This window comes from Musca autumnalis, unplaced genomic scaffold, assembly GCF_047663935.1.
Source record: "Musca autumnalis isolate F117 unplaced genomic scaffold, ASM4766393v1 scaffold_4, whole genome shotgun sequence".
Classification (NCBI taxonomy): domain Eukaryota; kingdom Metazoa; phylum Arthropoda; class Insecta; order Diptera; family Muscidae; genus Musca; species Musca autumnalis.
In genome coordinates this window covers 10,393,020-10,406,838 of record NW_027411977.1, presented here as the reverse complement: position 1 = coordinate 10,406,838, position 13,819 = coordinate 10,393,020, and the positions used below count along the sequence as shown (strand labels likewise).

Sequence of the window (13,819 nt, the reverse complement as noted above, 5' to 3'; positions counted from 1 at the left end):
TTGCACATGTTTACCGAAGGTACACCTTGTGGTCTTGTTTACAGCGATATTATGCTTTCTGATAAGCTCTAAATTATACGATGACCAACGGAAATAACTGTGGTACAAAATGAATGATAGTATCCTCTTTCAAAATTGACCATGAAGGTTCGATCCTTCAGGTACTTCTTACGCAACACTTTTGAGCTTTAATGCATCTCCATATTTTTAACGACAAGTTCATACGTCCAAAAAGGGCCACAAATTCGGAAAACTCCCTAATCTGTCCGTTTGTAGTAATTAATCTAGCGTCCACAAAAATTGAACTATATTTTTGCACCCGATAATTTTTTCCATAGGCAGGTCAACTTCGAATGGGGACTATATCGGCCCATATTGTGGTATAGCCCCCATATAACGGTAACCACGATTTTCGACATTTTGAGGATTTAAGCTACCGAACTATGTAGCTGTAATTTGACACTTGAGGTTCCATGCATTCCCGAAACTACTCCACCAAAACGGTATATAACGGTACCTCTCGATGTTCGGCCTTTTGAGGATTTTAGCTACAATTTGTAACTGAACTATCTGTAATTTGGCATTTGATTTTCTTAGGGGTCGCAACGCTTCTTCAAAACTGTTTAACAGAGGCCCATGTTCAGTTGTAGCCCCCATATAACGGTATATCTCCATTTTGGGGTACTTTGAGGGTTTTAGCTACAATTTTTGACTGAAGTCACAAAATTTCTCCACCACAAATCGTCAACATAATTCTATGTTTCGGTATAGCCCCCATATAACGGTAGCTCCCTATTTTCGGTATTTTTAAATTTTAGCTACATGTTTGAGCGTTCCCGGTGGTCACAAAACTTCTGCACCAAAAATTGTCAACATCTACGGTCCACAGTTTGTTATAGCCCCCATAAAAAAGTACCTCCTGACTTTACGTATTTAAAAATTTGTTCTACGTTTTTACCGAACTACCTGTAATTTGACATTTGAGGTTCCCAGAGATCACAAAACTTCTCCACCAAAATTTGTCAATATAAATAAGTCCATATCTTATTATAGCCTCCATATAACGGTACCTCCTGATTTTAAGAGAATTTTGCTACATTTTTTAAGCGAACTGCCTGTAATTTGGAATATTAGTTTCCCAGTTGTCACAAAAATTTTCCAACAAAAATTGTCAACGTTTTGGTATGGCGACATAAAAGGTAGCACCGATTTCAGTTTTTTGGTTTTATTTATGCATTTATGCTTCCCAGTGGTTAAAATCTTCTCTATCAAAAATTGTGGTCATAGGCGCTCGTTGAAGTATAGCCCCCAAATAACAGTAAGTCCCGTTTTTAGCTGACCGTATTAGCTAAAATCAAGTATTTGTGCTCTACAGGTCTAGGGATACGAAAAATCGATTAGTCGATTATTAGCCTTACAATTTATAAAACTCGTGACTTTCGAAATTATTATTCGTAGTCGACTATAAGTCGTAGTCAATCATTATTCGTAGCTGACTATTAATCATGGTAGACAATTAGTCGTAGACTGAACCTATAAGCAACATTTTCTAATTTCATCTAATAATCGAAGAAATATTACGATATGCAAAATGTGGACCAACGCAGGATTCGGTTCGGGAGTTATCGTGCGCACCAGCCACTACACTTGCTGGCCGTAGATGTATTGTTTACAGTTTTCGGGTCATTTTCTTAAGAAGTATGCACTTGCCACGGAAAAAAAGTTGTACCAATGTAACATGGGCCTCGAGTGCAAACTGTTGCAAGATAAATCAAAACTATTTGAGAGGAGGTCCTAAACTGCTCTTTTCCAAAATTTGGTGTGGGAGTTATCCGAAACAGTTGACATATATTGTCCATATTCTAACCTGATCTTTGTCTATGTTATCTGTTTGAGAGTTACCGCGCGCTCTATCCACAACACATGGTGCCATAGCGGTTTTTTTACAGTTTTCAGGCCATTTTCTCGGGAATTATGGACTTTCCGCTGAAAAAACTTGCACCGTGTTAATGGGGGCAGCAAAAACAAGTTGGTACAACAAAAATCAAAACGATTCGAGAGGAGGTCTTAAACTGCAATTATCCGAAATTTTGTGTGGGAGGTACCCGAAGGAGTGAACCGATAGAGTCCATATTCGAACTTTATCTATGTCTGGTAAGTATGGACCAAATCCCTTCGAGGTTTAACGTGCGCATAATTATTGCGAAAAAAATTTAACTTTTGTGGTGGAGTTAATCGAGATAGTGGGCCGATATGGCACATCTTCGAACTTAAACTAAATTTGGACAAAATATTCCGAGAGCCAAATTTTGAGCCAAATCGGTTAATTCGTTCGAGAGTAATCCTGCGCTCCAGCCAGTAAAACAGACGGGCATTGCTACATCGACTCAAAATTTTCAGAAACGGATTTCGTCCGAACCTTTATTTCGATGGGGCACATTTTGCGTATGAAAATGTATATACTCGTACATACATACATACGTTAGAGAGCATAAAACTAGGGGAAAATGTGTTGAAGTAAACACTTTTTTTGTTTGTTTTTGTCCAATTATGGCCTTTAGAACGCAATACACAGTTTAATGGTCGAAGAGAATGTTAGAGAATAAACTTCAGACATTTAGCTTCCAATGTATCATATTTTTCAAATTGCAACTTTAACTACGTCAGAAGAATAGTGATATTTTTTAGGTTAAATTTTTACAACGATTTTCGTGGGAACCCGCGAGAATTTAGTTAAGTCCGTCCGTCTGTCCATTATAAATTGTAATCAAACTCCAGGCCGCAATTATGGACTGATCGTCACGAAATTTAGCATGGAGGTCGAGTTCAGACCAGAATAGACACATATTGTTATTGGCGATGATCGTGAAATATTTAGCGGGTGAAATGAACCAAAAACAAAATTTTTTAAGGAATTTGTAACTGCCCTGTATGTTGCTATAATAGTCCGATCGCCTCGAAATTTTAAATAAGGTAAGAGTGCATTACAAAGAAGAAGCTTGCAATTTTAAATGCTGATCAGATAAGATCAAGAGCCTTCAAAACTTTTGTGTGAATATTGTGAACATTTTTATATACAGTTTATATCTTTAATCCTGGACGACACATTCCGGGCAAGTTAGCTATGTTTGGAAAATGAACTCTTGACCTTTATATTGATGCCAATTGTGTGGTGTACATGATTAGATAACAGAGTTGCAGCCTAATATATACAGTTATTTGTTTGTAGTATAATCATAAACGCGCTAGAGGTCGCAATGATAGCTCAATAGTCACGAAATGTTGCACGAGGTAATTGTTTAGGTCGAAGAAGATGCCTGCAATTTTGGATAATGATCTGATATTATTTAGCTGGTGAAATGGACCATAACTTTGGTCCATATTTTAATTCCTGGAGGGTATATACTGGCAAAGTAGCCTACATATGGAAAAAGAACTAATGACCTTTCTCCTGATGCAAATTGCAAATAATGTGTCTGCTGCATAACGGACCTACTGCCTCTTATATAATGGGTTTTGTGTAGAGAACCATATTTTCATCCGATTCTACAAATTTGCAATAATTGTCTGATCGGCGCGAAATTTTAAGTAAGGTTTGGGTTTACGACGAAGAAGAAGCTTGCAATTTAACATGTTGATCAGATAATATTTAGGGGGTTAAACTGATCAAAAGGTTTGTGTAAAAATTGTATTATATCCTGAAGGACAACGTTTGGACATTTGGAAGAGGATCTTTTAACCTTTCCGTTGATGTCAATTGTGTTGATGTACGTGTTCAGATAACGGTGTTACACCCTATTATATAAAAGAATCCCACAGTTTTAATTGTGTGCAGTGTTATTACATTCACGCTAAAGGTCGCAGTAATAGTTAAATTCTGACAAATTTATGCACGAGGTAAGAGTTTTGTTCAAGGAAGATGCCAATAATTTCGGATAATGATCGGATCATATTATTTAGCGAGTAAAATTATTCCCAGAATTTAATTTGATGCAAATTGCAATGATATACTAGTATTGAAATTATATACTAGTATTTAAATATATCGCAGTCATATAAAATTAATTTTGTGGAAAACAAGTTCCCTGGGGAAGTGGTGTATGGTATCGCATGGTCGGCCCCGTCCGACTATAGCCCTATCTTACTTGATTTTCCTTAAAATGTCATTTAATTTTAGCAAACAACATGATTATATAGCTTCAACCTTGCCGACGCGCGTAACTATTTCACAAAATATTTTTGAAAATAAATTTTATTTTCATAAATTTTATTTTTGGCGAATCAGTTTAGATATTTCGGGATTATTTTTGCATAATCACGAAGAGAACGATTTCAGTTAACGGTACTGACATATAACAACTTATTATATCAATCCGCGATTTTATAGAATTTTTTCTAAACCTTCAAATTAAAATTGTCATATCTTTTGCGCGCAACTTTCAAGGTTATTTACAAAAACAGATTTGGAATGACGATTTTGCTGTTAGTCTATGTACCAAAAATCCATAACCATTAACATTTTTTTATTTTTTATTTTTTAAATGGGGAACTCAAAAAGTTCGCTTTTTATACCCTCAGCATTTATGCTAACGAGGGTATATACACTTTCATACCGGCAAAATGTGCCTCATCGAAATAATGGTTTTAGACCCCAAGTATGTTTGGACGAAATGTGTTTCAGACAATTTGGAGTCGAGTGAGCAATGTCCGTCCGATAACTCTTGAAGGGAGTAACCGATTTGGTCAATACTTTCCACATCGTGAAATTTGTACCAGACTTAGATAAGGTTTCAATATGTAGACTCCTTCAGGTACCTCCCACACAAAATTTGGGAAAAGTTCAGTTTAGGTCCTGCTCTCGAATCGCTTTGATTTTTGTTTCAGGAGCTTGTATTCAGTGCCCCCAATTCGACGGTACAAGTTTCATTAGCGGCAAGTCCATACTTCCTGAGAAAATAGCATGAAAGTTGCAAAAAACCCTTATGACACCGTGTGAGGAGGTTGGAGCGCAAGATAGCTCTACAGCAGATCTGCCGATTCGGTCCAAAATTTGGCCATAGTATTATTTTTGTCCAAACATAGTTTAAGTTCGAAGATAAGATAGATAATAAATATTAAAATATAATTTTGACAATTTGTCTTTCTATCGATATTCGTCGGTATGTGCTACCGATTTATACAATCGGTAACATAAAGTTACAGAATAGCACATTTGTTAACTCAACCGAATATTTTCGTTAACTAACGATGTCGAATCGCACTACAGATATATTTCAGGTTCAAATATGGACTATATTTGTCCACTCCATCCGGTTTCGATAAATTCACTTTAAAACCTGATGTCGAATCACTTTGATTTTTGTTGAAGCAACTTGCATTCGCTGCCTCAATTACGATGGTAAAAGTGTTTTTTCAGGGACAAGTCCATACTTCTTGAGAAAGCAGCCCGAAGGGTGTAAAAACCCCCTATAGCACCATATGTAGTGGCTGGAGATCCACTTCCATAATGGTCAATGTCGATCCATTCCTTTTAGTATCTCCTCAGCAAAACTTTTGATCTTTATTCCTAATCAACATTTTTGTCGGTTCAAACGCCCAACATTTTTAAAGCCCCCTAAATACATACGTTTTTTGGGAAAAAATTGTTTCAAAATACACAGGCTGAGGGTATATCTCTGTCGGCAAAGCCGACTGATACTTTTTTACTTGTTTTGTTTCAATTTTTATAAAATTAAGTAATTAACGAAAGAATTAAAAACAATTGAAATTATTACTCACCATGTGTAACGAGATTTGTTAGGTATATTAAGAACATCACCTTCCGATTTGTAAACCGACTTGGAAATATATTCAGTGCGATGAGAAGCACTTTAATTACAGTCATTAGGAATATCATGTTGTAGTGTGTTTTTTATTATCGCTGCTGCACTTATTCTAGCTTTCCCCAAGTTCAATTCAGTTCTATTTCTTCTTTTTCCTTTTCAACTTAAAGTTGTATCGGTAGCGGTGGGTGGGATGAATATTTGATTTAATTTGTTTCCTTTAGTTACAAAATGTAGTTGTTTTTCTGTTACGAGAGCAAACGAAATTGGAATTTTTAACCAAACCAAACTAAATGAAGTGGATGTGTTGTTTAAACACTTGTTCTTCTTCTTCTCTCTTTTTGAGTACGAAATTATTTTCGTTGTACTGAAACTGCATTGAAATCTCACAGGACTATGGTTCCAGTTTGCAGATGTATTTATTTATTTATTATTGTTGCTGCTGTTGTTTTGGTTGGTTTTGTTGAAGTTTCGTCCGTTCGTTGTGGAAGTAAAATGATTGAGATGCGTTGCAATTGACAACCATCAGGGAATCAGTGTGGAATGTCATTGATGAAGCAGGCGTTGACAAGTGCATAACAAATCTAGGTCGGTGCGGCAGTTGTGGTTGATTGTCGCTCGTCGATATATTGTCCTGGCAAATGAACTCTCTTGGCTACCGAATCTACCAAATGTTTATGTAAAATTTAAATATTCCATTTATATGCTTCCTTTTTGCCTTGCATTTATTTCTGTTGTTCTTGGGTTGATGTTTTTGTGATTCTTATTGTTGGACATCATTGTTGTGCCACAATTTCGGATGTTGCCACAAACATACACCTGCTACATACAATGCGTGCTCGGGTAGAACAAGAGCGTAAATGGAAGTTTATTGTTGATGTTGGTGCTGCTGTTTCAGCATCAATTTTCCAAATGATTTATGATTGTGCATGCGACACAACTTCCTGCTGTTGCTACTCCTTGCTGGTGTTGGTGTTTTTTTCATTCATTATTTACACAAAATACTGCCAGTATCGGGACGCATCAGGAGCGCACATACTTCATATTCACTGGCAATGGATAGTAGTTGTACTTTTGCATTCACCTGCATCAGTTGCTGATTTTTTTTAATAAAAAAAGAAAAAGTTTTACTTGAGTTTTTCTCTGAATGATTTTTCATTTATGACATACTCCTGGATTCACTTTTCAGTATTGTTGTTGCTGCTGCTGCAATACATACACAGTAGTTTTGCCTGACATGGCTTATGTGCTGACATGCTGTTAAGGCAACACTTGCAGTTTTACAGAGGGTTTTCAACTTTCATATATCACATTTGCCGCTCGAATACCTTCCATATGTTGTGAACTTTGCCATGTTAAATCTGTTTGTAAACGAAAAAAGAAGAAGGAGAAGTAGTCAAAAAGGGGAAAACGTGTGCAAAAATGAGACATGTTCATAATTTAAAATGTACAGCATTATCTAAAAGAAAATACATATTTAATGGAAAAAAATGTTCACTACTTTTGACATTTGAAGTGGAGCTGACTATACGAAGGTATTATTTTTCAATTTCATAGTATTTTCCATTGTTTTGTCATGACATGAAAATCTGATATGAAAAATTATCATGGATTTGTGTATTCACATACATACATATATGTATGTATAAAGCTTGTTGGTGTGTAAATGATACTTTGTACTGTATTAATATGAATGAATACATATGTATATGTTTATGGATATAACATTGTGTCTTAACAGATAAACTACCCTTTTCTGCTTAATTTCAACAGAAAACTTTGCAGTTCAGTAAACTTTTTGTGAAAATAAAACTGTGGGCACTATGTTTTCGCAAAAAAACAAATTCATGGAATAAATGTGACATTGATGTGATAAAGGTTATGACACAGGAAGTCGGTAACACAGTATTTTTTTTTTTTTAATTTTAATTGCAAGAAACATTTCTCCATGGATATTTCAGGGACATAAGTATAAAGTCTAACTGCTGTTTTGTTTAATATGCATTTTTTAAATTTTCAGTTCTCAATAAAATATGTTTAATTGGTCATAAATAAGCCCTAAAACAACTTTTATAAGTATCATTACGCGAAAATTGAAACTGCCAAAATTATATATTGTCCCCATAAATATTGACTAGTGCCCATGGTCATATTAGAGTCGAAATGTGCCAAATTGGATTGAGGTATTTTTTATTGTCTTCATAATATGTTTCAGCTATAATTTACGGCTTTTGACATTATATAAAGTGGAAAAATGTACAGTATAGTCTCGATAATCCGGACACTCCTTAATACGGACATCGCGGTAATCCGGACACTAGAATATTTTACATTGTAGTCTCTTTAATCCGCACCTCATATATTTTCCTTACCTCGGTTATACGGATACCAATATTTATACCCTACAATGTGGTATACCAATCTTCATATCTCGAGGAGATAAAGCGATTTTGAGATGTGTGTCCGTCTGTCCATTAAAAATTGTAATCAAACTCCAGGCCACAATTATGGACCTATCGTCGCGAAATTTTGTATGGAGTTCGGGTTCAGACCAGAATAGATCCCTATTTTTATTGGTGATGATCTTGAAATATTTAGCGGGTGAAATGAATCAAAAACTTAATTTTTATCTACTTCTGTAGCGGCTCTGTAGGTCGCAATAATAGTCCGATCAATGCGAAATTTTAAACAAGGTAAAGGTATATGACGAAGATGAAGCTTGCAATTTGAGATGATGATCAGATAATATATAGAGGGTTAAATAAACCACAACTTTTGTGTGAAAATTGTGAAAAAAATTTTAATTATTTTAATATACAGCTTATATCTTTATTCTTGGAAGACATATTCCGGGTAAGCAAGTTATACTTGGAAGACAAACTTTTGACCTTTCCATTGATGGCAATTGTGTTGGTGTACATGATAAGATAACAGAGTTACAACCTTATATATCCAAATATTTGTTTGTAGTGTAATAATAAAAACGCTAGTGGTCGCAATTATAACTCAATAGCCACGAAATTTTGCACGAAGTAAGACTTTAGGTCGAAGAATATGCCTACAATTTTGGTTGATGATCTGATATTATTTAGCGGGTGAAATGGATCATTACTTTTGTATAAAAAATACAAACATTTTATATTTAGTCCATATTTTAATTTCTGGAGGGCATATACCGCCAAAGTAGCATACATATGAAAAAAGAACGACTGACTTTTCCACTGATACAAATTGCAATAATGAGTTTGGTAGATAACGGGCCTACTAATATAAAGTGGGTTTTCTGTAAAGAACCACATTTTCCTCTCATGCAGAGAAATTCCCAGTTTGTACATTATTGCGAATTACGTGGATCCCAGGCGTATTAATTGTCCAATTGGATTTTTTATACATATCGCACCTGTTCAGCAGAAGGGTAGTAACTAAAAATTTTAACTTTTTATTAAGAAAATTAATTACCCTATCCACTGTAAAAATCTGCCATTTCGGCGTGCCCTAAGACACCACTTGTAGAGAAGTTTTTCATGGCTGAAATACTCAGGAAATGTCGTCATCATTACTAAGAGGTATCTTGCCACCGTCGCACAGTGGATGCATTTCTTTATGACAGTGAGACAAAAATAGTAAACATTGGTGTATCATCTTAAAACTTTATGGGCTGTGTATTTACACTACATAAGAATCGTCACAAGTGTTGAGCATGATCGGGCATGCTTAAGTATCCTAAAACCTTCTATATACATACATATCAATTAATAATGCCACTTAATATTGTATTAAAAATCAATGTCAAACAAGTAAAAAATGATCCGTCGGCTTTGCCAGCAGAGATATACCGTTAGCATGTGCGATTTGATTTTGTTTTTACTAAATTGTGTGCCCCCCAGTCATTTCAGTCGATCACCGTGCAATTTAAACCCATTATATCTGGAAGTATCGACTTACCCACGAAAAGCATGATAACGCTGTAAACAGAATCACAAGGAGTGCCTTCAGTAAAGTAACAGGCCTTAAACTGCACTTACACACAAATGTTGAACCTTTGTGAGGTAGGTACCCTATGAAGTGAACCGATACGACACATTATCGAACTTTAACTAAATCTGGGCAAAGATCCCAAATTTGAACCAAATCGCTTGCTTCTTTTATGAGATATCGCTAGTTACAAGTTATTGAATATTTTTTAACTTTAATGGGGGAGGTACCGATGAGTAGCATCTCCTAAGATTTGGTGAAATATGTATTACGAAAAAGGCAGCACCAAAAGTTGTAGGTGTAGCGTTTTTTTACAGATTTCGGTCTTTTTTCTTCATTTAGAGGTTAGGTCACAACATTGGTTACACCACGTTCATCCGCAGCTAATTTATACATTTTTAAAATCTTGGCACCTAGATCTGGAAAAAAAATGCTAATGCTGCGGCGAAGACAGCCAGCGATACTAGTTAAAGCTTAAGGGAAGATAGTCAAAAAACAAAAAAAATGCATATTTTAGCATATTTTGTTGGATGTTATTATTAATACACAATGACCACTATACAGGGATGAAATGATATAGAAAATAAGCTCATATCGTAAATAACAACCTCCATTTAAGAAATCGTTATATATATTTGATTTCACTTATTATACCCTACACCACTATGTGGAAAGTATATTATAAGTTTGTTTTGGAAAAAAATCATGTAACACCGAGAAATATTCGTCGGAGACCCCCAATGTGGTATACCAATATTCATATCTCGACGAGATAAAGCGATTTTGAGATGTGTGTCCGTCTGTCCATTATAAATTGTAATCAAACTCCAGTCCGCAATTATGGACCGATCGTCACGAAATTTGGTATGGAGGTCGGTTTCACATCAGATCGCTAGTTTACTTGGTGATGATCGTAAAATATTTAGCGGGTGAAATGGACCAAAAACACAATTTTTATCCGGTTTTGTAGCTTCTCTGTAGGTCGCAAAAATAGTCCCATCGCCTCGAAATTTTAAATAAGGTAAGAGTATATGCCAAGGAAGAAGCTTTAAATTTAATATGACGATCACATAATATTTAGAGGGTTAAATTGACCACAACTTTTGTGTGAAAATTGTGAAAATTTTGAATATACAGCTTATATCTTTTTCTTGGAAGAGACATTCCGGGCAAGTAAGCTGTACTTAGAAGAGGAACGCTTGACCTTTCTATTGATTTCAATTGTGTTGGTGTACATGACAAAATAACAGAGTTACAGCCTAATATACCCAGTTATTTGTTTGTAGTGTTACGCTAGAGTTCGCAATTATTGCTCAATAATCACGAAATTTTGCTCGAGGTAAAAGTTTAGGTAGAAGAAGATGCTTACAATTTTGGATGATGATCTGATATTATTTAGCGGGTGAAATGGACCATTACTTTTGTATAAAAAATACAACATATATTTTTGGTGTATATTTTATTTTTTTTTGGCATATGCCGGCAATGTAGACTCGTAGATAAGCTGTGGGTCCCATATCGTTGAGCGAATATGAGTCGGGGTACACTCACTCATTGAGAGAAGTCTCCCTTAACCCTTCTGAGATGTTTGTGAAACAATTATTATATTATTATTTAAGCTTGGTGTGATACGGTACCAGAATCCACAAAGTTATTTCTTACAATAAGTTTATTTGTTCCATAATGAAATTTTGATTTGTGAAAAGCTATGCCCAGTGGTAAAGGTGTAGGGTATCACATGGTCGGCCCCGTCCGACTATATCCTTGGCTTACTTGTTTTTTTTTATTTTATTTGTAAAGCACTCTATTTGTTCTGTTTGCAACGCGCTATTTTTAAGAACGAACACATGTTTTTATGAAGCTCCCATCAAAAAATACCGTTATAAATTGTCATAATATTGTTAGAACAGTGAATTTTGGTCTGTTTATAACACATAATAGCCCTGTTCCTTTACGTGCAAGAATCTTCAAGTTTTGCCACTTTTTACACGAAAAGCGTTCCTTTACATTAGACACCATACAATTCATATGGGAGTAGTTTGAAACTTTCACTACTTTTGCCGGTTTTACTATTTCCAAAAGTAAAGGAACAGACCAAATATTTAAATGTTTTTTCCTATGCGCGCATCCACTGTGTGTTGATCGATTCCCCGGCCATGTAACTTCAAACGGTAGGAAAATATCCCTCAGTAACGTTAGCGACATTTTCTGAGTATTTCAATCATGCAAAACATCTCTACAGGTGGTGGCTTTGGGCAGGCCGTTTGGACTCGGCGATAAACTGTAGGTTCCCATATCAGGAAAAATGAATCGGGGTGTACTCATTGATATGAGAGAAGTCTCCTTCGTCCCTTATGGGATGTTTGCTGAACAATTATTATATTATTATTTAGGCTTGATGTGATCCACAAAGTTATTTCTTAAAATAAGACATTTTCCATAAATGAATTTTGATTTGCTGAAAGCCAATTTCCAGGGGTAGGGGTGCAGGGTATCACGTCGTCGGCCCCGTCCGACTATAGTCTTTGCTTACTTGTTTTTTCCTATCTTGAGCATTAGATTATTATTTATTTCATAGACGTTTTTATTCTCAGCAATAGCAATTGATGTATACATACGAAAAATTAAGTTTTCGGTCCAAAGCTCGACTTTCTAGATAGCCACTGTTAACTCATAGCCACTGTTATGCAGTCAATATGTAGTTAACTATCCGAATCTGTCAACCGATTTTCCCATCCTTCAATTATTAATTCCTGGCTACGATAATCAAATCAACAGTATATAAAAGCTAGTGTTGGGTAGCCTAGTTCCCTGAAACTTTGATGTTGCGTGTTCCTTTCCTGTAAATTAATTAATTCATTAGCCCTCAGAAAAAATATCTAAAGGGGTTTAGAAATCGCACTGAATCGCCTTAAAGAACGCGTGTTCGTTATCAGCACAATTTTCCCACATGGACAGGGGTGGTATTTGTTTTTGGTTATAACCGTAATGTACACGGGCTCCGATGTTTATATCCGTAAAAAATATGAATAAATATACACCTGTTGTACAGAAGTTTTAGATGACAAAAATTCTCAACAAATATCACCTAAATTACGCTGGAGGAATATAAGAAGTACATTTGGTAGCCAGGGAAGCTGCACCCGGTCTTAAAGTGGTCACAACCCGCTATATTTGCATAATATGAATTCGTTTACTTTCTATGACAGGTTATTATCTAGTTAAAGTCCGTTATTAATGATTTAAACGTACAAAATCATATGTTTTTTGCTACCTGCTAATCCGGACACCGCCGAAACATATGATTTACGGATTATCGAGATTATACTGTATATATAGACATGAAACTGGATGGATGTTCATTTACATTATCTTAACCGATTTTTATTACATCAAAAGTAACCATGCCTAGCAAAGATACTCATTACAAAACCCCCTACTAACACATTATTTTAACAAGGGATTGAAGCGCAAAATATGTATAAAATATAATTTTTTGGAGGAAAAGGATTTTGTTTTGTTGTTTGTTTGATGGAGAAGGTGTTAGACCACATCCAATTCGAGCAGAAAATGTTGATAAAAACTTCAAAATATCTTAAATCTGGTGGTACCGCAATATACGATGGCAGTTCGGATACTTCTTAGCCTATCACAAAAAGCGCGGTATAAACAGAAAAAAGTTAAGTGTTTTGGAAACTTCCATCTCTGTTATGAACACATGTTAAATTTTGTTTCGATCTGGCAACTCCTTCATATAGAAAAAGGTGTTCAAAAAAGATGCATCCGCAATTTTTTTACAATGGAAAAATTAGAAATGCGTGCTGTCATTAAATATTTACATAAAAAAGGTTTATCGGGACAAGAAATTCATAATGATATGGTGAATGTGTTAGGTGAAAGTGCTCCTTCATATGCAACAGTAAAAAATTGGGTTGCTGAATTTAAACGTGGTCGTACAAGCATTGAAGATGAACCACGTAGTGGACGTCCAAAAACAGCAACAACAACAGAAATTGTAGCCA

General features: G+C 35.4%; 1 protein-coding gene across 3 annotated transcripts in view; it reads right to left on the bottom strand.

Annotated features, from left to right (window-relative positions):
- The window catches only part of LOC141402635 (lachesin-like), a 422,330-nt gene that overhangs the window by 44,367 nt on the left and 364,144 nt on the right, over positions 1–13,819 (bottom strand). For 2 of the 3 annotated variants that reach the window (XM_073984311.1, XM_073984313.1), the window contains exons 2-3: positions 6,993–7,183; positions 5,779–6,918 (exon numbers count right to left, since the gene is read on the bottom strand). In XM_073984311.1, the coding sequence (XP_073840412.1) occupies positions 5,779–5,896 (118 nt within the window). In that variant the 5' untranslated portion in view covers positions 5,897–6,918; positions 6,993–7,183. Of the gene's footprint in view, positions 1–5,778; positions 7,184–13,819 lie in introns of all 3 variants that reach the window. The other variant, XM_073984312.1, reaches the window with a different exon arrangement.